The sequence below is a fragment of the Gambusia affinis genome, linkage group LG05, assembly GCF_019740435.1.
Source record: "Gambusia affinis linkage group LG05, SWU_Gaff_1.0, whole genome shotgun sequence".
Taxonomy (NCBI): domain Eukaryota; kingdom Metazoa; phylum Chordata; class Actinopteri; order Cyprinodontiformes; family Poeciliidae; genus Gambusia; species Gambusia affinis.
Genome location: NC_057872.1, coordinates 28,295,524 through 28,323,251, shown reverse-complemented (window position 1 = coordinate 28,323,251; position 27,728 = coordinate 28,295,524). Strand labels below are relative to the sequence as shown.

The 27,728-nt window shown below is 40.8% G+C and overlaps 1 protein-coding gene and 1 long non-coding RNA gene across 5 annotated transcripts in view; one reads left to right on the top strand and one right to left on the bottom strand.

The window, feature by feature from the left end:
• erfl3 (Ets2 repressor factor like 3) overlaps positions 1 to 18,786 on the top strand; it is a 61,716-nt gene extending 42,930 nt beyond the window's left edge. Inside the window, exons 1-5 of one of the 4 annotated variants that reach the window (XR_006370641.1) lie at positions 1,447 to 2,248; positions 12,946 to 13,061; positions 13,483 to 14,615; positions 14,954 to 15,820; positions 16,491 to 18,786. Coding sequence is in view for 3 of the 4 variants with exons in the window: in XM_044116997.1 (XP_043972932.1) it covers positions 1,860 to 2,248; positions 12,946 to 13,061; positions 13,483 to 14,615; positions 14,954 to 15,595 (2,280 nt within the window). In the remaining variant the exon portion in view is untranslated. Of the gene's footprint in view, positions 1 to 1,446; positions 2,249 to 12,945; positions 13,062 to 13,482; positions 14,616 to 14,953 lie in introns of those variants that run through there. The other 3 variants (XM_044116999.1, XM_044116998.1, XM_044116997.1) reach the window with 3 other exon arrangements.
• LOC122831075 lies at positions 2,104 to 23,669 on the bottom strand. Its single transcript, XR_006370642.1, has 3 exons — positions 23,553 to 23,669; positions 11,923 to 12,003; positions 2,104 to 2,186 (listed from the first exon to the last, which is right to left on the bottom strand). It is a non-coding gene; the product is annotated as an uncharacterized LOC122831075 (long non-coding RNA).
• Positions 23,670 to 27,728: the final 4,059 nt, after the last annotated feature.

Sequence of the window (27,728 nt, the reverse complement as noted above, 5' to 3'; positions counted from 1 at the left end):
GTTAGTGGGAGACTTGCACAAACATTTTTAAACACACGCAATGACACATAAACTCTCTCAGGCTCGTACATTTGGGCACACACATGCTCATGAAAACAGTCATATACCCTCGCCTACGGTCTCATTCTGCGCCTCCAATTCTGCGTTTCCTTCGAGCAGAGAGTGAAGAGAGAGAGAGATGGAGGGACAGACAGGAGGAATGACTGGCCATGTTGTTTTCCTCTGGTCAGGGGAAAGAGTGACTGCCTGAAAGAGGAAAGAGGTGGAGGAGAGGTGGAAAGGTTTTTTTTTTTCAAGCACCTACCCCTTCCATAAAAGCCCACTTACACAACGACTTTCAGTTGTAGTTTCAGTGTGTGTGTGTGTGTTTCCTGCAAAGAGCTGCTGTGGCGAGGCGGTGACCTAATGACAGCATGGGGATGTGGTTTAGAAAAGTCAATGAGCGTCGTGATTAAGACGAACACAGAGCTGCACACCCTGGCTGAAATATGTCAGGTTTTTTTGGTTGTTTGTTCATTAAGGTTTAGTTTCTCTCAGTGTTTTTCACACTGGTGTTGCAGAACAGAGATAGCTCGGATCAGACGGTGCCACCAACAGGAAGCACTGCACAAGCTTGACCTCATTATGTGATCAGTGAAAACTTTGACCTCAAAGTTCCCTACTATAGCAGATCACCTGTAATACTTAGAATGAACATCTTTCAGTATACGTTGTTGCTGCTGCTGTAATATTTATTAATTTCATATGTTGGGAATCTTTCACAATCTCACAATTCAATTCAGAATCAATTTTTGATTCAAAATTATTTCTACTTCAATCAATCAATCAAATTTTATTTGTATAGAAAAATGGAGACACTAAAGTGTCTTTTTCAGTTTTAAATGCCAAACATTTAGCCATGTTTAGATCGCCTTTTTGCAAGTTGCATCACATGTTATTGTATTTGTGTCTCTGGTTGTTTTGGTTAAGGCAGTGACAAACTTTCTTTCAGTTTCTTGGGAAAGCTGCTGTACAGTTGTCTCAGTGAAAAACTTACAGGATGGTATGGTGTAATTTGGCTCTGCACATTTTCAGTGTTCCCAAAGTGATTAACTTTTGTTTTGCAAACCTATATCAAATCTGAATTGTACAAAATGAAAATTGCGATGACATTGGAATTGTCGTACCGCTGCTGTACAGTTTGTGGTACAATTAACAATATTTACATTCGGTGTTTGGTAACACTGAGTGTTAAGATTTATTCTTCCTCATATCCAAGTCTACCAGTTTCAGTTTCAACAAGTAATTTAATATTTGTTTTCCAGGTTTTTTGTTTTGCTTTTTCTTTTTTTTTTATTATAAAAAAAATACATTAGGAAAGCATTACAGTAGCGTTGTTGAATATTATGACTGTTATTATTGTTAGGTCTTCACAACTCTCTGGAAACTTTAGCATCTAAAATGAAAGTCCATGAAGCTGGCCAGGTATATTACTATAATAATAGAGTGTGAATGCATGAAATTTAAAATACATTAACTCAACAAATATTGCATCCAAGCAATCCTTTATGATTGTCATATTGCAGGCCTTTAATAATGTAACATATTGTGCAGCTGTTCTTTTAAATTTTGTGCCTCTCAAGTCCAAAGCGAATAAAAAAATCACAGCAGGACGATACCAAGGGAGGAGGTTAAATGTAACTTGTGTCCGAGCTAAAAAGAACAAAGGTACTCCATTTCTAAAGCCAATACCGAAAATATTGCTTGAATGAATTTGGATAAATTTATTCAAGCAATCCTTTAAGTGCGCTGCATGTGTTGAACCTCTTAAATGTTTTTTTCATTATTATTATTATTATTGCAATGCACAACAGTACGATATGCACTGCCTTCCATCATGTTCCAGCAAATTTAATGTCTCTGAGCTTACACCGATTGTTTCAAGACCCCACATTGGAGATCATTGCTACCACTTTATGGTTTCATGCAAAGTTCAGATCCCACCCACTCATCCTTTTGCCCTGTCTGCTGCAGGGTTTGCCTTTCCAGAATGGGCCTACAAGCCAGAGTCGAGCCCCGGGTCCAGGCAGATCCAGCTGTGGCACTTCATCCTGGAGCTGCTCAGGAAAGAAGAGTATCATGATGTCATCGCGTGGCAAGGCGACTACGGGGAGTTCGTCATCAAGGACCCAGACGAGGTGGCCCGGCTGTGGGGGGCGAGGAAATGTAAACCACAGATGAACTACGACAAGCTCAGCAGGGCGCTGAGGTAGGCAGACAGTTTGACTGACTGGGGGTGATTGTTTGTGAGAGCGAGGCTATCACTGTTTCATCTGCTAATCCAGACAATCTCATAAACCTCACAAGCTTCAGCAGAGAAGACTCCATCAAGACACAAAACTAATTTTATGGAGTTTTATCACTGTACTTGTTCAAAGGCAAAAGCACCTGAATTTAGATTTATCAAAATATACAAGGTTAAGGGTATGAACTATCCTGAATTTATTCACAAATGAGCAAACATGTTGGTAAGACTCTCTGTGAATGTCTGTCTTAAACCTTATTTTACGGATAATTGCACCTGACAGTCCGGCAGATGTTCGATCAGGACCAAAATTGTAGCATTTGTTACATTTTCACCTGGTGTGGTTCGATTTCACATTTCCAAACCCTCTGAAAAACCTGTTCACTCCCTCACCTGTGGTGGCGCTGCTCCAAGAACAACTGAAGGAAATGACACAGAAACCTCAAAAGAAGGAAGACGTGAAGTAGCGTAGACGTTTAACAGTGGTAGGATTTCTTTTGTCTTTTGGCAAAAGAAATCCTACAAAAGACCATGAGCTATATCTCCTGCTAGCGCTAGACTCACACGTTTTGTTTGGTTGTATTTACCCAGAATGCCTTGCGGTATAGTTTGCTTCCTGCTTTTGGAGCATTCAAACTGTGCCAGAGTTCACTTTAATCGAAACAAGCCCTAAGTCTGTAGGCAGAGCAGATTTAGCTTTTTTTTTTTTCCACATCAGAGTTTGATCACTTCCCTTAGGGGAAGTGATCAAGTGGACTGTGGGGAAGTGATCTCTGAATGCTGCAGAAGAAAAGCCTGTAACTGTGATGGACATGAAGACAACAGTGAGGATGCATCTCAGTCTAGATGCAAAAGAAATAACCTTATTGGTTTTACGGGATAAATTTAGCCGCTGTTATTCTCCAATTAGTTACAGCAGTGAGCTAGTTGCTCAGTAAGGCCTTAACACCTTTCGGTTCAGGTTTTATTCATGGACACATACACTGCCAAATACATTAGTGTATTACAGGGATGTCCTCAGTTTAAAGCTCTCAGAGAAGCTTTTTTTTAAGATGTTCATAGTGCTAGAAGCTCCCAGTATGAGGAAATTTTACACAAAATGTATAAAATTTTTAACCCGATCTGGGATTTTTGAAGAAGAAACGATTATTTCTACTGCTGCTTAAACTGAAATATTAAAGTTGGAATATCCGTTTAATGTTTTTGCATTTAGACTTTGACAAAAAGAGAATAAGTATTCTCTAAATCCAGTGTTCTGGTTTCTGTATGTTCACAGTTTTGTTCGTTCATGTTCTTTTGAATCTAACAGCAACTCCATTCCCCTGAGGAACTCCTCTGGCCTGATCCCGTCTCATTCACTCCTTCTTTAGTTTCCGACTCGTTGTGTCTTTAAAAGACAGCCGTGATTAGGTTAAACACTTTAAAGAAATCCACATAAGGGAGTGAAATGCACTGGATTGGTCCATAGAGCGGCTTAAAAATGCTCGTTTACTGGTGAGATTAGGACGACCTCCGTTACAGACGGGGTCCCACAAGGACAGCCGGCATTAAGAGACCGCTTATGTTTGTCCACATTTAGCGGCACAATTATCGAAACCAGCAATCTGGATTTAGCCTCCCAGATTTAGATAGAAAGGAATACTGTCTGACTTTGTATTTATAGCTTGTCCATCCGTTTGGAGCTGGAGTAGATTTGGAGCTTAGGCCTCAGTAAGTGCTTATATATAGAGGGTCTTAGTGCTGATGAAGGACCAGCCTTGGAGGCTGATTGCCAACTAGTCCTTCCTGCAATCTCGTCCTCAGGTTCCCCTGGTTTGTCCCTGTTGGACACCATGTATGACGTGGTGTCACTTCAGAATTAGAGCAAGAAGATCAGCGGAAAAGATGCTGCACCCTCGACCAACATGAGGGCAGTTTTCCTCAGGGTACTGGGAAATGGTAATTAATTACTAATTTCTGATTACTTTCCCAAGAAAATAATCCAGTTAGTTTGCTGATTAATAATCTTCAATACTAATTAGTTGCTTTAATAATCATTTACTTAATTAAAAACAATGCACAACCTGTATGCGCTATAAAGCAACAAATTAGAGTTGCAGCAGTAACCCAATTGCCCAATAAGGCCTTTACACCTTTTGGTTTTCTGAAAACAATTACTTTGTAATTGTATTCTTCCTGCATATTCCATCATAGAAAAAATTTGTCAATTAAAGAAGAACTTCAGGGAATATTTAAACATTTTCTTTTCAATTTCTCTTCAACTTGCACTATATATTTTAAGAAAATTCAATTGAACTGTATTTATTCCTATTTCGGCACTTAAAATACTTTTACTTTTTGTGTTCAAATATTAAAATACACAAGATAACGGTAAAATAGTAAAATGCACAGATAAAATTATTTATGTCAAACTCCTCACCGAGCTCCAAATTACTCATGTTGTCATCTTTTAACAGATGAAGTGCAGAGAGGAGTAATACTGAGTTTTAAAAATGTAATATCTCTATTTAGACAGTCGGAGGTTTGCCCAGTGGAATTAGATCCGGTATCCACAGCGGTCATGTCAGAGGGGGGATCCGGAGGTTTCTGCGGCTTGCAGGTCCTTTCTGCTGGGTTGAAGTGGAGGTCTTCCCTGGACGTTTTCTTCCCACTCATGAAATACTTTTGTCACAGAGTTAAATTAATGTCGGTTTTAAATGCTGCATGGACACCCCCGAGACGCTCAAAAACAAAATACTTGTTTTTCGTAATTGTATTCCCGTACTTTACTCAATACTTTAAAAAAAAGGGATTACAGTAACGTGTTACTGCTCATCACTGCATGAGAGATTACCTGATTTGAAACCAGCGCTGCCCTCACATCAAGAATCTGCAGAAATGAATCCTCTCAAGACATCAAGATGACTAAAGATTGATTAACTTATAAGAGGAGCAAAGAATCACACATGGACCGTAACTGTCCCCATATGGAGCACAGTGCTGGAGAGCAGGCCTCCCTGTGCCCCTCATATGGAGAAAACCTGCAGTCTGCTAATAATTGAGCCCACAGTCAGCATGTGGCAGCGAGCCGACACACTTAAAAAGGCCTGTTTGTTTTGAAGTGTTCCTTTTCAGTCAGCTTTTGTAATTATTATTTTTACCTTGGCTTTCCTATTCTTTTCTCCCTGTCGCGCACATGTTGGAAATTCCCTTAATCAGGACGCCTTCATTGTGTGTGGACATGTGCGTTTGTGCCGGCTTTCCGCTGAGGGGACACGGCCTCGGCCCATGCGTCATCCTGGCCTCCTGCTCCCATGGCTGCTGTGAAATTCCCGCTCATGTTGAGAGGATTACACTCAAACTGTGCGAATGTGTGTTTGCGTACAGCAACGTGCTTTTGGAAGCGGCGGATGTTGTAAATGTCGTTTTTCAGCTTTTATTTATGAATTAAAGGGGTTACAGTGGTACTCTGCCATATTCCCCAAAAGTTTTCATATTTTTTCACCTGACAGCCGCAAACCCCAGTGGATTTAATTGGGATTTTATGTGGTAGATCCAAACAAAGTATTTGTATTTATGAATAAAAATCTTCAGTTTCCATGTCTCCATGTTCCATGTTTCCATGTTTCTCCCACCTGAGCAGCTGAAAGCTGCAGCTCCTCTAGGGTTACAGTGAACCTATTGGTTGTTTCTCAAACTAAAGTTGTCCTTGTCGGGTTTGTCTGTTCAGGTGTGTCGGCCATGTCTAGTTCTTTCCATTTTCAGATGATGCATCTGAACGGAGCTCTGTGATGTTCAACACGGAGGAATTTGTTTTATGACCCAGTCGTGTTTCAGATTTCTCCTTCACTTTCTACCTGACCTCCCTGCTCTGCTCCCTGGTTTTTATGATGCTGTTTGTTCACTTATGTTTTCAAATAAACCTCTGACGCCTTTATAACGCTGAATAAAGATCTCAGTTTATAGCTGGATTTACCAGGAATAAATTTTATGGTCACTGGCTTTTTTGTAGCAAACTGCATGCAACACTTCCTAATTTTATTTGTAAAGCCAATTTTAAACAATGTGTTTTCTTATTGTTGCATTTTTACATCCTGCATGCAGTGCATTACACACTCCCAGGTCAAATTGCAGAAACTTTAAGAAAGTTCAAGTAAACACTCCTAAAATACATTTAATTTTTTTTCACGTGACAAAATGTGGAAAAGTTTAGTGACACTACTGTCCTGTACTGATGCAGAAAGTCAAATTTATTAATATTATGCTTTCCTGGACAGGATAGAATAGGTCTATGGACGCTATAAAACACATTCATTAATTTATTTTCCACAAAATAAGTATTCGATAATGAGTTTTTAGTTTGGTCAGTTCTGTCTATTTTCAGCTCCTTATAGAACGAGCTGTTTTAGGGCGTTGTCATTTTAAATCTAAATAAGCTGCTGTTGGCCACATCGGCCAACGTTTACATTCACATGTGAAAATACCTGCAAACAGATGCTCAATCATACAACCATGTCTTTGAAAAGCAGAAGTGAAGCCGCCTGCACAACCAACAAGAATTAAGCAAGTGGTTTCTGGATGGTAAGTCAACAACAAAATACTAGTCTTTTCCAGCAGGCATTGTACAACGCATTCAGTGAAAAAACCAGGTGACCAAATGTGCTGGAGCTTAGCTCAGGTTGCTAGGTAACAGCGCAGCGCTCATCGATTGTGACTTAGCAATCAAGATCTTTATGAAGCGGCTTGTTTTCCAGACACCAAAAAGCATTAACTTGTTGCCTAGAACCGTCCGTGTGGTTTTTCTTAAGTGCCTGGACTGTTTTCAGAAGTAGTTGAGATCCAATTGGAAGCATAAAAACGTGGAAAATTTGAATTCCACATAATGGGTCCCCTTTAAACCAGTCATGAGGTTCTTTTTATTTTTTTAGCTCCACAGCCACATAAAAACACCTCCAGTCTTCTTCACTTCCATTCTTTTAGATTTCTGAGTTTAAATCCACTGCTGTTAAGTTTTATCTGTAGTTACCTGAAGGAAATGAGAAATTAAAAAAAAGCCTAAACCTGCTTGTTTCATTGCTCACTTCTTGCACCACTTTGTGCTCTCATGAAACAGAACAACTGCGATGAGCCAAGCAGGGTGGAGGCAAATGAAGCCTGTTACCAATCAGGCATCGCAGAGTTCTGCCCTAATGAGTGTAATCACGCTAAGAGGTCCCAGCTCCCTTAGACCCCCAGACCTCCGTGTCGGGCCAGTCATCAGCCACCGTTTGCTCGGTGGTCAGAGGTCACAGCGACTGCCACGCACAGCTGGTAAAGATTACCAATACAGCTCATGCCCTCATTCGTGTACACAAACGCACCATTGTGCAGACTGTTGCCCAAGCAGGCTTTCCTTACACACAATTGGTTCTTTCCCAGCATTTATTTAATTGATGGGCCACCACTCGAGAATTTCACGATGTGTTACATGAATGCTTTTTTAAACTGCACATTTAGTCCTAACCCAAGTGACCACATTTACAAAACCTGTTGCAGGAAATGCAGCTGCATCTGCACCTTGTTATCCGCCACACTGGCAGGGTCTGTTTATGGGCCAGAGGTTGTCTGTTTACAGCCGTGCATTCAGTAGAAGCACCTAGCGCTGGGGAGAAACTGCAGGGACAGAACCACTGCATGCATTGTTTAACCATTGTCTCTATCTGCAGCATGTATGTATTCAACTTACATGAGTTCTGTGTGTTTGTCTTTGTCCTCAGTTGAATGGGGTCTCTGTTTTCTGCTCTGCTCTACTACATCTCTGCGCCCACAGAGCGTGTGACCGGGCCAATCAGAGCCTGACCAGACCCTTTTCTTCAAAATAAACACATTCACATCGATGTAAATGCATCAAAAGTATTTATATCATTGCACGCATTCGTACAGAGCATGCAGCATCTTCACAAGTCACACCCCCAGCCCACTTGATCGCACAAACACATTTAATTTCCTTTTCCACTCGGTAAACACCGTTACACGAAGGGCTTTGACGTGTGCGACTTGTTCACACAAACACACACCTGAGTATGAGCAGCTGGTGTGTGTGCATATGTGTTGAGGTAGATCTGGCTGGGATGCAAGTGTTTGTAACAGCCGACGCTGACGAAAGAGGCAGAAAATAAACACAGGACGCATGGGGGGTATTGTAATCCTAACTTCCTGTCACAGTCAGCCCCTATTTACAGCCCAACAATGGGCAAGGCACAGCCTGTCCACGCGCACGCAGAGCGGGGCTGCCACTGTCCGCTTTTAGAGGAGGACATTGGTGTGTTTGTGTGTGTGGAGTGATACTGAAAAAGAGCTCATCAGGACATCAAATTACAGGATGTTAAACATAGTTCATCTATAAAAGGCTTTTCTTTTCTTTTTTTTTTTTTACTTGACAAACTTTGATGTTCAAGAACATTTTGAGCTTTAACTGTCTTTCATCTGCTGGCATTGTGGGTTTTTTAGCTCCTAGGGTTATGCTGCACTCCTACCATCCTGTTGACGATTACCCTGCACTCTTTTTGTAAATGCTACAAGTATAGTTTTAATCTGCGTTGGAGAGTTATTCTAATTGTCAAAGCACTGGTGATAATCAGTGGTAAACACTGAAATAGCAGTTGTCATATACATCATTAGTGTCCAGTGTGAACATCTGTTGCCGTATGACTCTGTCCAACTGGCTGAATATTATTACATTAGGATGAAAAATGCATGTTCACAACACTTTTAATATATCAGATAACAGTTATTGCGCTCCAGTCAGTCCTTTGTGATGTGAATATAGCACACAATGATACTACAATATATTGTTCAGCCTTACTATAAACCAAAGTACATGATTTTCTCTTCCCAAAATCCATTAGTTACACCAAATATTTAAAATCATTAAAGTTTACGTTTTTTTAAAAACTTTGAAGTTGCTGGTCAGATTGTTCTGGAGAATCAACCAAACTGAGTTCAGTGTGACCTTTACCTTTCATGATTGGGGTTTTTGTATTTGTTTTGCAGTTTGGTTGTAAATGTTTTTGTGATCAGATCACTATAAATTTCTATTCGTCCATCTGTACATGACTGTGGTGAAATCACGGAAGGCATAAAGCAGCTCAGAGTATGCATTGCATTTATTTTTAATATTTCATACCATCGCCGTGGTTAACCCAATTACGTAGCTGGAAACTTAAACAGCCGACTTCTCAAAGTTGTTACCCTGATGGATCTTATTTTAGACACACTCAGTGAGACACAGCATAATAACAGCAAATATCTGAAAATACTTTCAGTGATGTTTGTAAAGCCTAACTTTAGTTTCTCTCTTAGTTACTACATCCATAAATTCTGAGTTCTTAAGTTGTTCCTATATGTATATTTTGTGTATTTTTCTGTCAGGAAATGGAGAGAATCTGTTTTTGTTTATAAATATAATTAATGTGCAGTTTGAAGTGTTGATGTCCTTGCATTGCACTGCTGCTTATCTCTGCTTTGATCATCAGATCATTGCAGCCTTACGCCTACAATCAATCACATGCTCCTTTGTTTCCTTGGAGCTTGTCAGGGTCATCATTTCAGTTCAGCACAGAGTGGAATAAAGATGCAGAAGATAAATCTGAGGGGTCACTGATGTGTTTCTGAATGATATGGTTCAGTGTGTGTTAGAGGTGTAAGTGTCTGTGTACGCATACAGGGCAAGTTTGGTGGGCAGCTAAACACAGGCACTCAAAGAATCCCTTTCTTCTCCTTTGAAGTGAGTTCAAATGCTCTTCAAAGACCGTCTGCCCGTATGACGGCGCAGGAGTCTGTGGGTGGGGGTGGATCACCACGTGCTCCAGACTCACCACCAGTTGCTGCTAAGTTGTTGGCAGTTTCCAACTTTGGATCTTGGTATTTTTTTCCTTCGCGGATCCATTCATCTTTAGTATACAAGGTTTCACCTTCGATTCAAGTTCATTTTCCATATTTTATGGAACAACAAAGTGTTTTAGCCCTAATTTGAATATATATCCATTATAAAAAAGGGTTTTATTTGTTTTTGTTTTAAATGTCACAGATTCAGGTTTTTGTATCAGGAAATAGTAGAAACATGACCGACTTTGTATTAGATTGCTCACCAGTAAAAGAAGTGGTACTATTTGATTGTATTAGCTCTGATTTATAATTTTTAGAGTTGTTTTATCTCAAGTCGTCTTTGAGAATATTTACATCTATATAATAATGTGGGTGGTGAATTTAAATTGTAGTTAAGGGCACCCAGTTTGGGAAGTTTACAAAATATTTGTTTGAAATATTTTCAAACAAATATTTTATTCTATTTATTTATTCCCTTTTCAGTGACCCAGTTTGGCTACAAAGCTGGAAAACTGAATGTAGTAGGGCCTCACGATTCAATTCAATTATGATTCTCTTCGGGTCACAATTTGGTTCAATTTAGATTCAGTTTTGACTTAAATATTTCAATATCAATTTCCTAATAAGTAGTATAGAAGTGATTTATGAATTGTCTATTAATAATTCTATGTGTTTTTTTATTTTCTCTGTTTACAGTATACAAAGTATATACCAGTAATAACATTTTTGAGCAGGAAAATGGTAAAATTACACTTGTGCTCAGTTTGGAGTACAAAGGTTAAAACATGACAGTAGTGTGTTAAAACTGAAGTAAAATGTATCTCAGTGTAAATAATTTTCCTTGTGGAAACTGAGATAATTCACATTTTTGAATATTTTTTTAACCATATTGGAACAATATTCTGACTAACTCCTCACCAGTAGGTGGCAGTAATGCAACTAGCAATAAACTTGAGAAGATTATCATAGGGTCTTTTACAAAGACCCTATGATAGTTGCAAAGCTTTGATGCATCAATATTTTACCCACCCTTGAATCTGGAGTATTCCAACTGAGAATATGTTCCTGTAATCTTTCTGACTTTCTGTCCAGTCTGGATTGGTACAGGCCCCTCAGATGGTCAGCAGCACAGCTTGTTGACTTTTCATTAATCAACTAATTTGGCCACACTCTTGTTCTGATTTTAATTCTTTCTGATTTCCTGCCTGCTTCTCTGTCTCCTTCCCTCTCTTTGCTCCCAATCACCTCACCCTCCCTCCTCTCCAGACCCTTGTGAGTGTCTCCCCTAGAGCAGAAATTACATGCTGCTTTGTGCCTGGCGTAAACAATGTTTTCAACAGTGCAGGCCTGTCCTGTCTCTCGCTGTCCCTCCCTCACTCACCCATCGCCTCGAGGGGGATCAGTGGAGATAGTTGTAAGAGAAAGTGGAAGACAGGGGGTATCAGTGTGGGAGAAATGAAGAGAGGGGAGGGTGAAGAGAACAAGTGAAAAAGAGCAACAGCTTTTTCCCAGTGCAAGAAATGGTAGAAAAAGTCTGGTAAGAGGCATAACAAGAGGGGGAAAGAAGGCAACAGGAAAAACAGACACACATCGGCAAGTGGTTAACTACCACTGAGTTTAAATGATCGTCAGCAGGCTTTGATTAACTGAACAATAACTACATACCTTGAAGAAACCCTTATCTTTACCAGGCCTCATTATCTGACTCATGCTAGAAAACACATGCTGAAAGAAAATTAAAGTGTGTTTGTGTAAAAATTAGGAGGCATGCAGCGTCCTGACTTGTTCTCTACCTGTGTCTGTGTTTCTCCTGTTGCCCATAGATGGTGTGTGGCTGCCAGGGTTCTGGAGGTTACATAAAGGTGGATGTGGATCTGGATAAGAAAGGAGAGAGATATTACATAAAGAGCTGTAGCTGGACAAAGGTTAATAAAAATGGAGCCTTGTAGTGTAGGGAGGAACCATGGGGAGAGAGAAAGCTCAGGGGGAGAAATGGAGAGAATGGCCATTACATAAACAGATAAAGATGGCTTGAATTATTGCTGGATTTGCTTTGCTGTTACATAAAATGAAAATCTAGCAAAATGATAACGAAATATCCCTTCTGGTGTGTGGCACCACACTGACACCATTTGAACCCTCTTTTACATGAATAAAACCAACAAATAAACACGGGAATCTCATAGCATGTTTTTTTTAATTAAGGATAACAAACCACAGCTTTAGGGCAATAACACAACAATTTGTAATACTTTAATTTTCAGTTAGTTTGTTTTTTTTACACAGTTTAGTGTCAAAGCAAACCAAACCAACTGAAAATGTAACATATGTTGCAATTTTGGCCCCTAATCAAACGACCAGACTGTCAGGTGTGGAAACACCCTTAAGCACCCCGACCACCTGTAAAATCTTTATTCACTCTGTCCTGTCCTAATAATCCACTCTGGACAGCCTACCTAATGCTGCTCACACCAGCCTCTGATCTTTTTAATCATTTGCTTTTCCTTACACACAGCATCACTGTGCTGCTCCACAGCTCATCTGTCTGTTTTCTCTCATCTCGTTTACCCTCCCCTCTCCTCCTCCATCCTCCTTCTTCTGGGTCTGCTTTGTGCAAATGTCATACAACACTCTGTAATATCTGTCGTGCCGGCGGTGAGGGGTGCATGAAAGACTCGTGCCTTATTAAAGTGTGGGCTAGTGCGTGCAGGCACATCTGTCACAGCCTCCATGATTTTGATTAAATGATTGATGCAACACGACGCCTGAGTCTTGAATTAAATAGTACGATGTGTTTTGGTTTTGCTCTTTTCCAGATACTACTACAACAAGAGGATCCTTCATAAGACCAAAGGCAAGAGGTTCACATATAAGTTCAACTTCAACAAACTGGTTTTGGTCAACTACCCGTTTTTCGATGTGGGTTCCACTGGTAAGCCTGCATGATCAAATATTTTATTGTATTTATGTAATTAAATTAGGACTAAGCATATTAATCAACATGTCAGCATTAAGCTTCAATGTAAATATGCCCAAGTTAGCACGACAGCTAGTTTTCATCGGTTATCCTAAGGTAAGTAAGAACAAGAAGCATCTCCTAAAACAAAGAGCAGAAAAAAATGCAAACATCAACATAGCACATTTCAGCTACAAGGCAGATCAAACTGCTTTACATCATAAAGACACAAAAATAAAGTAATTAAAACACCGTACAGTCGCCAGATGAGAAACCAGTCACAAACATAACTTTTTGTTAAGTCCCAGTTATTTGGTCAATGGAAATGCAGCTTCTGTTATAGGGGATTGTTTCAGGGCATTTCGTTTAATTTCTTTATTTTCATTGGCGTTTCCAGGAAGTAGTGTACCTCAGAGTGCGCCGCCTGTCCCCACCGGAGCAGGAACCCATTTCCGTTTCCCTCCTTCCACGCCTTCTGAGGTTCTCTCCCCCAACGAGGATCTGCGCAGCCCTGGGGGCATGTTCAGCACTGTGGCGCGACGGATGGCCCGTGGCTCCGTCAGCGACTGCAGCGATGGTACTTCGGTCAACTCAGAGATTGAGGAGGGGAACGGTGGTGCAGGAGAGGAGAGGGGTGACAGGAGTGTGAGCGGAGGAGGAGGGGGCCCCGGTGGCGGCGGGAACTACCGGAGCATCATCCATCCCCGTCTGTCTCATGAGGCTCTCTTCCGTATGTATGGAGGGCCGGGTAACCCTGCAGGTCATCCCGGGCCGCGTGGCCCCGCAGGGCACCGGATCCACCAGGAGCCGCTGTCTCCCTTCCCCGTGTCTCCTCTGCCTGGACCCCCAGGGGCGAGCCTCTTGGCCCCTCCTCTGTCTCCAGCGCTGTCCATGACCCCAACGTCCCACCTACCCTACACCCCGTCCCCCACGCTGTCTCCCATGCTAGGCTCCCACTTCTCCTTCAACCCAGAGGACATGAAGCGCTACCTGCAGGCCCACACCCAGTCCGTTTACAACTACGGCCTCAGCCCCCGGGCATTCCTCCAGTACCCCAACATTGTGATCCCTCAGCCCCACCGGCCCGTAGCCGACAAGCCCGGCATGGCCGCTGAGAGGGCAGAGCGAGGCGGGGGAGGGGAGAGGGCCGGAGACCGACATCATCACCCGTCTCTGGCTCACTCTGCTCACCACCACCCACAGCTTCCTCACTCCGCCCACTCACACCCCCATTCCCACCCCATGCATCACCCTCTCCACCTGGGGGAGGAGCCACCTCACATGTCTCCCTTCAAGTTCAAGCTGCAGCCGCCACCTCTTGGGAGGAAGCAGAGGGACGGACAGAGCCAGGGCAAACCGAGACAGAGCTCCCTGTCCTCTGGGTCCGGGTCCGGGTCCATGTCCTCCACCTCTGGACTGGGGTCCTCGCTGTCCTTCGGCAGCGACCTGAGCTCGGCAAGCGGGTCAGGGGTCATTTCTGCCTCCTCCTCAACACAGTCCTTGAACAGTGCTGGACTCCCAAAGATAAAGGTGCGTAAACCTTTTTAATCAAAGATTAATTCTTTGATCATTTTATTGTACCTGGCAGAAGTTTTCACACAGTTTCTCACATTTCAACCACAAACTTCATGGTGTTTCATTGGATTTAACAAGCATAAGATGGACCAATAGAAAGTAGTGTGTTATTCAGGATTCATACAGGTGCCAGCCCTAGCTCCAACCCTACTTATGGGTCAAATTTTGAAGAGTTATGAATACTTTCAAGGTGTAGACTAAGAATTTAGTGAGGTTAGTTGTAAAATAAATAAAACTGGTGGATAATAATTCTATTTCTGTCTTAATTTATGTTGTGATTTATCGCTCCTCAGGTGGAGCCCATCTCTGATATAGAGTCAGAGGAAGAGGTGGAGGTGACAGACATCAGCGATGAAGACCCAGACGAAAGAGATAATGAGTTCGCGCTCTTCTCCGCTCGACACTCCAGAGTTTTCAACCACCACCTGTCCAACGGCACGGCGGCCGCCCATCATCCATCGCAGGACGAAGACCTGGACGAGGACGTCTTCAAAGCCCCCGCTCCTCCTCCTCCAGGTCTGATGCCGTTCTTTACCTCGCAGCATGCCCACCGTGGCCTGACCGCCCTCAAGAGTGAACCGGTGGAGCCGGTCGAGAGCCACGCCGCCCAGTCCCAGACGGCCTCGACCGGAGCCGCGCAGGGGAAGTGCATCCCTCTGAAGCTGCGGTTCAAGAGGCGCTGGAGCGAGGACCAGCGCATGGAGGCGTCGCAGGAAGAGTCGGACGACAAGAAGGTCCGACCGGAGGAGGGGAGGATTAAAGGGAGGCTAGCTAACGGCTGTGTAGAGATGGAGGAGGACGGGGAAGACGGAGACAGTCCCCCTCCGCTAGCTTATGAGGGGTCTTTATCAGCACCTCTGGCTTCACATCGGAGGGTCAGCGCCGAGCTGCACCGCGCCACGGCCCAGCTGTCCCTGGAGAACAAAGACTGCTGAGGAGCGCAGCCCCAACACTACTGCTCCAGCAGTACAGGAGTTTGTAAATGTAATCCCACTCCCACACTGACAAACTAGACGACCCGAGAGCAGAGCCTGACACACACGCTCATAAAACTGACACAGCCAGACTCCGGTTGAGTCAGAGCCGCCATCAGTCCTGGAAGAATCAGCTCCCACACTGCTAAAATACGAGCAGTGTTTTATCTAGTTTCTAGTGCAAATGTGAGAAAATAAGACAAAATTAATATACAAGTTCAGCACGATGTAGGAGCTTGTTTAGAGTCACATTTTCAAGTCCTGCCACATATTTTCAGTTGAACTTAGGTCTAAACTTTGACTAGACCATTTTTAATATGTGAATATTTTTTAATCTAAACCAGTGTTGCCCAAACTTTTTGCAGAAATTAAAAATGCAAAAATTAATTTTTGTGATTTTACCTGCTCGACAATGCAACATTTTTATTAAATCTATGTATTTAAAACATAAAAAAGGGGCAAAAATTTGTTTGTGTGATTTTTCTTAGTCTCACCTGCTCGACAGTTAACAAAATTTTTATGAAATCTGTAAAATCTTACACAATCAGAATATTTAGACTTTCCACATTGTTGCCTTAGAAAATGATAAACAGACAGTTTCTACATTTTTGGGATCTAACTCTAATTAAGACAGTAAATATTTTAATATTTATGAAAAAGTCCCAGTTAGTGAATAATCAAATTGTACTGCTTATTTCACTCATTACTGGCACTTTTACATAAATATTAACAAATTATTGACTTAGAACAAGCTCCTTCGTCTCGCTGAGTAAGTTAGTTTTATCTCATTTGTACTCGGATATTTGCTTTAGAAACTAGACTAAAAATACTTGGTAAGATTTTGGTGTTTTTGCAGTGCACCAGGCCAGTGAAGCTCCCATCTTCTCATCATCAGCAGCCACACAACTCTTTCCTCAGGAGAAACGACCCCTCACAGCCCTGCGGCTCACCCTACAGGCCGACGGGACTTCTAAGTGCCTGCATCAAACCCCGAGAGCCCTGGAGAGACATGCTGGGTGGGACAGAGGAGGGCAGCTGGGAGGAAAGATCATGTGGGACAGGAAGGAAAGTGTGGTGACTGGGGCTGTTGGGTGTTTGTCTGGCCCTCTCCACTCAGGGAAGCCTTTTGCTGTATCTTTATTGGATCCACACAGACGCATCAAACGGGACTCAAGGGACTTTATCGAGCCCAAACCAAGCAGAGACGTCAGCTTTTCCCTCAACATTTGACTTTGACACCACCACCCCTCTGATTTCCTCCTGTTCTGTCTCGTTTCACTTCAAAAGCACAAAATATAACCAAGTTTTTTTTTTTGCCCTATTTCCTGATGAAAATACCTTAAGACACTTGAAATAAGGTAAAACTAACTGAAGAGTAACTTTTCAGCAAGATATAGGAACTGGTTTTGAGTAAAGAATTCATTACTATTAATGAAACAGTGGTAGATTATTTCACTTTAATCTGCCAGTAGAACTAGTACTTTTTCATCCATATTAATTAAGAATTAAAGGCTGCTATATCTTGCTCAAAAGTTACTTCTGAGTTACTTTTGTCTTATTCCAAATGTACCAAGATATTTGCGCCAGTACTTGGAGTAAAAATACTTGGTGAGATGTTGTGTTTTTGCAGTGTTCTCTCATGGACCACGTGTGGAAACATCACGACTCTCTTCTCGCAGAAACAATATGAACCCCGGGTTGATGTGGGGGAGCGTAAAAAAACGAAGGAAGAGCGTGCTTCTTCACCTGAAGTAGTTTCAGCTGCAACTCGAGCTCGTCTAACAATCTTAGTGTTAAACTAAACCAGCAACGACACACAGACACACATGCACAGCACTGCCGCCACAGCTCCCTTTCCCTGCAAACACACACTGCCGCTGATCGCCTTCTTTTTAAAGCTTGTAAAGTAGTTCAAACTGAGCTCTAAAACCACACAGAATATATCTTTATATATGTTCAGACGGAGATGATTACAGAAGAGTTTAAGAGAAGCACAGCATTTTAATGATGGATTTTTTTTATGGTGAGTGGATCATTTTTGGATGGTATTGTTATGGGGGCAGCAGAACAAGAAGCAGTGGGGGATTTCTTGTATATTTGTTGCATATGTAAACAAGGAGCTCAGGCCTGTCCACCAGAGGAAGGAAGAAAAAACCAGCAGACTGCTAATGATTCACACGGTTTGCTTGGCTCTGCTGTTCACTTGGTTTTGCAGTAGTCTGCCCTTTCAGCGTGCAGCGCTCTGTTTTTTTTGTTGTTTTGTTTTTTTCTGTGTGCAGTCTCGCTCTGCTCAGCAGGGTTCTCCCTGGTCGGAGCTGTCCTGACTGCAGGCCACCTCTCCAGGCTTCCTCTGCGTGTCAGAACTGGCTAAGCGAGGCGCTAATCCTGCACTGTTCTCTTACTCCAGTTAGTATTAACTCTTCAAAGTTCAGCACAGTTGAGAGAAAAGGGTCAATTATTATACCAAGATGCCCCTCTCCCTAAAATCTATGCACTTTTACACACACACACCCACACACCCACAGACAGACACGAATGGTTTTGACAGGCTCTAAATTCCTGACATCTCCTGGTTGGTTACCTCTGTTCCTTGAAAACCTTTTTGAATCTTTTTACAAGCTTTGTTGTATTTTATGTGATAAACTAACACAAGTTACTGCATTGATGTAAAGCAGAGGAAAAGATGCATTGGTTTCATTTTTACTTTTTTAAATCTGAAAAGTGTGGTTGGCCTCTCTTTAGTCACCATGTCTTCACCAGCTTTGTACATTTACATCTTTTAGCAAACAAGCTCAGTCGGAATGGACTGAAAATTTCTGTGAACACGAATATTCAAGTCCTGCCACATATTTTTATTTTGACTCAATCAAAATAATTTCAAGAGCCACAAATGGCCCCTGAGCCACATTTTGGACCTCTCCTACTTGATGCAGAAGGAGACTTTTTTTCAACTAGGACTAATCTCTGACCCATAAATTAAAATCTTATCATCTTCTTTGATACAACACAAACCATTCATCTTTATATAAACCATCGGATCAGAACACATCTGTCCATTAACCCAAATCTGTCGTTAATTACATTTTTAAAACATAGCTAAATACTTTATTTTTAAATAAAGAGCAACCCAAATCATGTTTTTATTGCTGCGTATAGACTACAGTGTTTCCCAACCCTGGTCCTCAAGGCACACTGTGCTACATGTTTTAGAGGTTTCCCTGCTTTAATGTGCCTGATTCAACCTGTTAATCAGTCATCAATTGAAATCAGCTGCACTGAAGCAAGGAAATACCTAAAACATGCAGGGCAGTGTGCCTTGAGGACCAGGGTTGGGAAACACTGGACTAAAAGGTTTGGACACACCTGGTTTAGTCTCAAGTCTTGCAGCCTCCATGCTGAAGAGAAACATTTCCACATCATGATGCTACCACCACCATGCTTCACCATAGTGATGTTGTGGAAAACTGCAGATGGCACTTATCTCACATTTCTTTCAACAATAGCCAGACCAGGAGTCTGCAACCTGCGGCTCCGGAGTCACAACTGGCTCTTTGGACGATCCCCACTGGCTATTAAAAACTTTGACTAAAAATCATAAAGAAATTACTGAAGTTTTAAAAAGATATAACAAATGCATGTTTTAGCTATTTTCAGTTTCTACATTTCATTTCCATAGCAATGATACTAGAAGTACCAACTATTTTTATTTGATCTATTTTTGTGATTAGGTTGGCAGCATGTGCAAATATCAACATCCTATCAAACGTTAGATATTTATAAAGTAGATATTTATCAAAAGTTAGAAGATCAGGTAATATTTGTGGCCCTAAATCCATTTTATTTAGCTGAACTGAAGCCTTCATGATGCTTTTGTTCACTATTGTTCTCTAACAGATGTTCAAGGTCTTCAAAGAACATCTGGATTTATACTAAAATTAAATTACACACAGATAGGCTTTTATTACCAGTTCAATTACGAACAACGTCTAAAATAAATGCACAATACACTTTTCAGATTTTTAACCTGCTTGTGTTTGTCCTTCAAGGAACAGTAGATGATCTGCAGTCTGTCTGTGGCTGAACTGATTAAATTTCTCTCATTAAGACCTCTGGTGGTCTGGATTGAAACAAACACACACCCACACACACACCCACCAGGTCGTACGTCTGTATTTGAACTGACAGCTGCCTTATTTCACCACATCTCAGCGACAGACATGACGCCCGTCTGAGCTGCTCTGCGCTCTCTGCCGTCCCGCTGCCGAACATTTCCTCACCGTGTCAGACTTCCTGCTGACGGACTCGGCAGTGAAAAGGTCACCAGTTACTCTCATCCTGTTACAGCCCTCAACTGTCAGACAAACGGCACAAATTTTACATTTCTCCATTAAGAAAAAAAAAGGAAAAAAAAAAAAAGAGTACAAACTTCTTGGTTTATTTTTATGACGTCAGTATAAATATGGATTCTTGTTGTTTTTATTGAGTAATTTACCTCTCCATCTGGCATTATTTTTATTCCGCGGCTCGGCTACTTGTTGCTTTCTGCGTCGTGAACATCACTATGGAGGGTATTACTGATTTGACCCCCTGAACTTCATTCCCTGTATTGAATCCTTTCCAGCTTTTAGTTCTTTTTTTATGTGATATAAGTGAAATATGTGACAATAACTTCAGTGCTGACAGAGATCTACCACCTGGGATAGAGCAGGAAGCAAAGCGGGCAAAGATTTTATTTCAGGGCACAGAGGGAGATTTTATCCTTTTGTTTGGTCTTTTATTGTCATTTTAATTTCATAATGTTACTTTTATCGGTCACTCTTGTATATTTTCCTTGTGTTGTTTTTTGGGGGGGTGGGGGTGGGGAGGTGTATGATTTTAAAAGAAGAAAAGTTGTGTTTCACAGTGTAAAGATCTCCCTCTTTCAGTCTGTTCTCTCTCCTTTTCTCTCCCCAGAGCTGTTGCGTAACAACTCACCCGGAGACCGGAGAGTTAATCCTATGATGTAACATTGAGTTTCTGCGCTTCTTTCATTGTTTTTTTTTTTTTTTTTTTCAAAACTTGTAATTAAGATGTAATCAGGGTTAATTAAAACCAGTTAAAACCCCAATATGAATGCTGCTGCTCTTCCTTAATGCATACAAATTCATTCAGGGGATTCATCCAGACTTCAGGGTTTTATTGTGTGTTTATTTGTAAACAAAGAGATTAACTTCAGACTTCCTGTCGTCACCATCGAGCCAACATGCGTGCATGAAGGATTTGGTTGTTTCAAGATGAAAGTAAATGTAAAATTACTCACAAAAAGCTTCTTTACTAAACGTGTTTCTAAGACAGAAGGATGAAATTTTTTTGTTTTTTCTTAATGATGGGTTCCAAGTCTGAGGATTGGTTTTAGTACTTTCCAGAAAAATAAAAGAAATTGTTGTAGTTCTACACTTTATTCCGTTACACTTCCTAAAGGCTGTATTCTTCCTTATTTTTTTCTTTCTTTCTTGTGCAAGTTATTTCTCCCATCCATGTCATTCATTTTTCGTCCATTCCTCTTTTTTCTACCGTTTACTTATCTTTCTTATTTGTCATCCTTTTCTCCCTTTCTTTTCTGCCTTTTGTCCTTTACAAGCTTTTTCTTCCCTCTTTTTTTTTTGCCATATGTTCTTCTGTCCTTCCTTTTTTCCTAGTTTACATCATTTCATTCCTCTCTTCCTTGGATCCTCTTGTCATTCCTTCCTTGCAACATTCTTTTCCTTCCTCTTTACTTTTCTTTCCTTTCTTGATTCCTTCCTTTTGCCATTGTTGCCTTTCTGCTCATCTTAAACCATCTGACCTTTTTTGCTTTCTCCTTTTCCTTCCTCTGTTGTCCTTCCTTCCTACCTGCTCCTATCTTTTTTTTCAGCCTCCCTACATTTTCCAACTCCGTACAACCAGCTATGAATTCATAGTAAGCTTCAGTATTTTATATTTAATATAAACAACTGTGAAAGTTTGAACAGATCCCATCCTGCTCTTCATTGATGTCTGATTTCACAAAGTGGAGAGGGGATGTTTTGAAGATGAAATGGATTTTTCTTCATGACTGCCCCAGTTTTTAATTGTTCCCAGCTGCTTGGAGCCTGAGCAGCAGTCCTCCTGGATTATTCTGTTTGTCAGCCTGGACTGACTTCATGCTGTGAAGATCAGTGCAGGTCTGGCTGCAGCACCTGTTGCAAGCTGATGGAAGACGTTTATGACTACAACTGGACAGATGTACTCATCTTCATGCTCTGGGCTTCATAATAAGTTTTCCAGACTAACATATCTCTGCTTTAGTTTATGCTGTTAGGAGTTTATCATATGTAGGTTTCAATCACTACAAAGAGTCTCAAAGTGTACTTAAAACGTATTAATCAAACTATACAACATTTTTAACACAATTTTCAGAAAGGTTGATCAACAAAATGTTGAGGGTATTTCTGGTTCTTTGCTGTTAAAGTATAAAAGAATGGCAGCTTTCTGAATTATCCATCGTCTATGTCAGGAATCTGGAACATGCAGCTCTGGAGCCACAAATGGTTCTTAAAAAATGTATGAAGAGACAACTTGATTTTTATGAACTGTCTTGCTTAATAATAATTCATCTGTAAAACCTCAGAAAATGTGACACTAAAACATTTAGTCTTTTCCTTAAATTCCTTTAAGACACATTTTTTAGCATTTTTTTTCCCAATTTTTAAACTTCACTAAACACTCGTGTGTAAAAGTTTACCAAAAATATTTCTACTTATAAAGCGTTTTTTGAACGTTCCTCGGAAAAATCTCTAAGGCAACTTTTAGAGATAATTTCATCACATTCTTCAAAGAGTTCATCACCTACTAGAAAACGTTTGAGGAATCCTTTCATAACCTTTTATTTTTTAAACTTTCCTGTTGGTTGCTGAGAGTTTTGGATGTAAGACTGTAAATTTCACAAAATTATCTCATTCATGCTGCTGTGAAACATTTATTTTAGTAATTACAAAGCAGAAGTCCACCTTTTCTCGTTTCACCATGTCAGTTATGAAGGCGTGAAGGTGATCCACATTAATATATTTATTTACCTCTGGGAAGAAAAGCACTTACACTTTTCACCCACATAATGTTCAAAAAAGGTTTCGCCATGTTACCTTGTAACGTGACGTCTGTAGCCGCTGCCTTTCTTTGTTCGTGTGGAGGCCAAGTTAATGTAGAAAATATTCAGTTACTGTAAAAACTTATTTGTTTAATTAGTAATTTAATAAGTGAATTTGTTGAGGTTTAAGAAGCATTATTATATTGCATGTAGCTAAATTCATAATGTTTTAAGTGTTTTATTTTAAGTTTGTATGCCTTATAACTTCATTGGCCACTTTGCAATTTATGCAAATGAGGTGAGCAGCCTGGTGTTAACGGAAGGGAAGAGGGGAAAAAGCGAGGTCGCTGCAAGTGAGAATCGACAGAGCCACACGGTTTTTCAACCGTAGTTTGTTTTGTGGAGGTTATTTAAGATTTGACTGCTCATGTAAAGGATAACGCAAGAAACTGTGGAATAAATCTTTTTGTTTTACATCTTTACATCGGAGCGCTGTGGAAGTTTTTGTTTTTCCTCCTCAAACACACGAGTGAAATCAGTGAAATTAACCTTGTGGCAACACATTTCGTCTCAGGTCCAGTAAGTTGACTTAACGACAGACGTACTCGTGTTCACTGTATTTATTCTAACAAAAAAGGAAATCATGTTGGAAGCTAGCACCAGTCCAGCAGCTTATGCACCTATGCATTAAATAAAATACAATAAACTGCCCCAAACTACAGAGCAATAGCATTCGACAGTTGACAAGCAGCAGTTAGCTTGTAAAATGAAACACAGCTAAAATCCTCAACATTAATCATGATAACAGTTAAAAACATTTACAAAATTACTCACCAAACATTGCGTATGATTCCATTTGTCTAAAATATATGTTAAAATATAATACTTGTAAAGAAAAACAGAGCTAATCCTAAAACATACTACAGTTGCTGAAGGCAACAGAAAAATGGAGGGCGCGCAGTCAGTTACTGGTTGTTATGGTAACCACCAACCGTCAAGAGCAGCGTAACAGAACTTAGTACACTAATAGAAGTCTGGAGAAACAACTTCTGGACTAAACTAAATACATTCAAAGAATAAATAAACAAATTTTGACAAGCATCACATCTATTATTGTTGAAATAAAACCCTTTTACATATGAAGGAGGAGGAAGAGCTGGGGCAGAGAGAGCGAAGAGTCGCTGGGATGTTGATGTGGGAAAAGCGAACAATAAAACTACAGTCAAACAGATTCAGTTTAAGTCCTGAAGGAGAAAATTAGAATTAAATGCTATTTTCTTTTAGTTTACTTTCTGGCTACTTCTTTCCAACACATTAACACATTTTACCGTAATCATTATTTTAAAAAAATCAAAATAAAACATTCATTTAAATCTGGGTGCAGGCTTGTACAAAGGTTTTCTGTAATTCATAATAATTTACTCCAATTCAGCCAGACTTTGCAGTATTTATAGTTGGTTTAGAGTAAAATATCTCCTTAGTGTGAGGAGATATTGCTCAAGATCATAAAATCCAAGGCTTAAATTTTATGTTTCTGATTTATTATTGCCTCTTGTTTTCTCAGCTACAAGCAAGCAAATTTGTATGAAAAGAAAATCACTAAGAGGAGGATTAAATTAGATGAAATCATAAAAAGTAAAGTACATAAATAGCAACTAGAAGTCATGTCCTCAAGAAACTAAATCCTCATCCGTTCTGCTCTTTTTTAAATATGTGCGTGTACGTGTGTGTACTGACTCTGGCTGCAGCCCATGCTCAATCTCGTGTGGCTGAACACCACTTGTCCCTATAAGAAGTTGGACGCTGACCACACGGGGGCCGCGTAACTAGTTAGCATGCCGGAGTCTCGTTCGTTATCGGAATTAACCAGACAAATCGCTCCACCAACTAAGAACGGTGGAGCGTTCTTAGTTGGAAACTCCTGAAACTCCCTCACACTCCTGAATTGACAATTTTTTCACAAGTCTCTTATGACTGCGGTTATCATGTTGTTTGTGTACTTTTTCCTAACACACTTTTTCCTTCCACTCAACTTTCCATTACTATGTTTGGATATAGTCCTGTGTGAACAGCCAGATTTCAGCCTCAGGTGTCAACGTCTGTTAGTGCAGAGGCCATGATGGGATCAGAACTTACAGCTTCTCCATTTAACAAAAAATAGGTTTTTTTATGTTACTCTCATTTCATAAGAAACTGAATTTTGGGTTTTCAAATGCCATAATAACGATGTATATATTTTCACATTTTAACTGATTTCATTCATTGTGGATGATGGTGATGCTGAGAGGATTTCCAGGAGCAGTCAGTATTGTAGTTAATCTGAAGAGGCCTCTGACTGAAGACTTGCTGTGACCGTCTGATGATTGTCATGATATGCTAATAGCTAAATATCCAAGCAGCAGAGACGATAAACACAGTAACATCTCCTTACCAATAGTTGATGACTCCATCAACTGTTGGTAAGCATTGCTAATCCACCTTATTTGCTTTTGCTTCTTTATAAATATCTGGATGGTTGTTTGATTACAAAGCCAGGCAGAGAAACTTTAGTTAAGGATGTGATCCTTGCCTATTGTGACAGATGTAAGAGAAGTATTCATACTCCTCTTCCAGGCGTGAAATTTGTTTTTCTACCTTAACAATTTGAACTTCCTCCTTCTCTCTCTCTGTTCGTTGGTCTTCCATGAAGCCTCTTTTTCAACTAATCAGAGATTTGGGGTTGTAGTTAGGACATTATTTGCTAAAATAATTTAACTCTTTCAGCGTTGTGCTAATTTATTTGTCCCTGGTGTTCAAAGTGGGGCTTGGGGGCCATTTGCGGTCCCTGGGGGGTGTGGGCGCATACATGTTGGGGGGGTGTATGCACCCACACCCCCCAACATCAAAAATTAAATAAACTAAGACAAAGCTGCGACTTTTAAGTTCAAATCTACTTAAAAAATGTGGGATGTAGCACAACGTGATCATCTTTTCCAAGGTTTATGGATTCATTTTATTATTATTGTAAAAAGAATCTTTGACCTTAGTGCACTCAAATCTGATTGCTGTATTAAAACTTGGCTAAATATAAGAAGTATTTTCACATGAAGACTGACCTTGATCTTGTTTTTATTGCTGAGAATACACAACAACAAAAAAAATCTGTTTTCTTCAATCAAACTCAGAATAACAAGTCAACCGGATTCCTTTTTGTTAACAAGGAAAAATTAACAATTCGTAGTTTTGGATCTACAACTTTAAAATAGTTAATGCTTTGTTTATTGTTCAGTAGATTTAAAAAATAAATTTTTGGTGATCTTACTTTTTAGAAATTATCTTTTTTTTTGTCCAGTAAGTAGCTTTGAGCTGATAATTTTGGTCCACAAGAAAAATAGTTTTGGCACACCTGTCAGTATCAAAGATGTGAATATTTCCATCCCTTTTGGGAACTTTTGGATTCCACATAGAAAGACTGCAGTGCATGAAGTACTAACCTAAAATAGTGTTGAGTAGGTGGGGAAAAAAGTTTACATTTTTGAGTATTTTAGTTCTTTAAAATTATATTTTTTGGCCCTTGAGTACGGTACTTTTGAATTGACTATTTGTTTTGCACATATAAAATATAGTGTTCAGGCTTCTATTTCAGGCCCAAACGTGTGATGATTAATGTGGTAAAGACCTAAAAAGTTAAAATGTCCAAGCTCGGTTGAAGGGCATGAAAATTATACCTCATATCTTTATTATTATAATCTTTGGGTTGTAAAAAGGTTAGGAAATCAGGCCTGCGTTCAGGGTCCTGCTGACTCCTGCGCCCTTGCAGAGGGTCACTGTGCCTGTGTGAGAACACACCAGCCTTCCAGGTGCTCTAACATCAACACACAGACATACATACACACACACACCCAGAGAGACACCACAGGAGCCGCTGAGCTCCGTCACCCGGGCCACATCGCTCTACCCTCCGTTTCCTCCAAATTATGAAGCGCTTGCTTTCGCGGAAACCAGCGCAGAGGCTGGCTCTCTGCTCCACATTTAACCGCAGCCTCTGCACTGTGCACATAGTGCACAGCAAGAAGCCCGTCCTGAATGCCCTTTCATGCACACGCACACGCACACGCACTGAAACGCACAAACAAAGTGTTGCATCCTCAGAGAGAGTTACGGTACGGCTCAGCACCGAGGCCTACGAGTAAGTTCACCACATCCTCCACCATACTGAGAAGAAGCGCACCGCACCGCCATGAGGCTCTTTCACAGCGACGGTGCTTTGAGCTCTGACAAGTGTAAATGCACATTGATGTGGTTTGTTTGATACTCTACTTCTTGTATTTCCGTTTCCTCCTTCCTTTCCCGCCAGTTGTCTCCAACTATTTGAGCTAAACAAAGGCATCGGCGTTATTATTTCTGCCTGTAATTTTAGCTCTCAATGACTTGTGATTAAATAAATCTATGTGAAAATGTGTGCGATAAAGTTTTCATTCACCTCCTAAACTGACGCTTGTTTATTCCGAGACAATTTTAGGGCGAATGTCTCCCCCTGTTGTTGGATTACCGCAATAGCACCCATTTTACTGCTCACAACATCAGAATCACCTAATATAGCTCTAATACAAAGGTACTAAAAATAGAATAAAAAACAAATAATATATGAGAAAGGAAGAAGAAAAAATTACAATACATATGCTTGTGAATAGTGTATACATGGAGGATTCATCAAAATTGTAAATATTACTCATTGTTAACAATTCAACCTTTTATTCAAACAGTATATGTATATGTATAGTCAATCTAATCATCCATCCATCCATCCATCCATCTTCTTCCGCTTATCCGGGGTCGGGTCGCGGGGGTAGCAGCTTCAGAAGGGAGGCCCAGACTTCCCTCTCCCCAGCCACTTCCACCAGCTCCTCCGGAGGAATCCCAAGGTGTTCCCAGGCCAGCCGAGAGACATAGTCCCTCCAGCGTGTCCTGGATCTTCCCCGGGGTCTCCTCCCGGTGGGGCATGCCCGGAACACCTCACCAGGGAGGCGT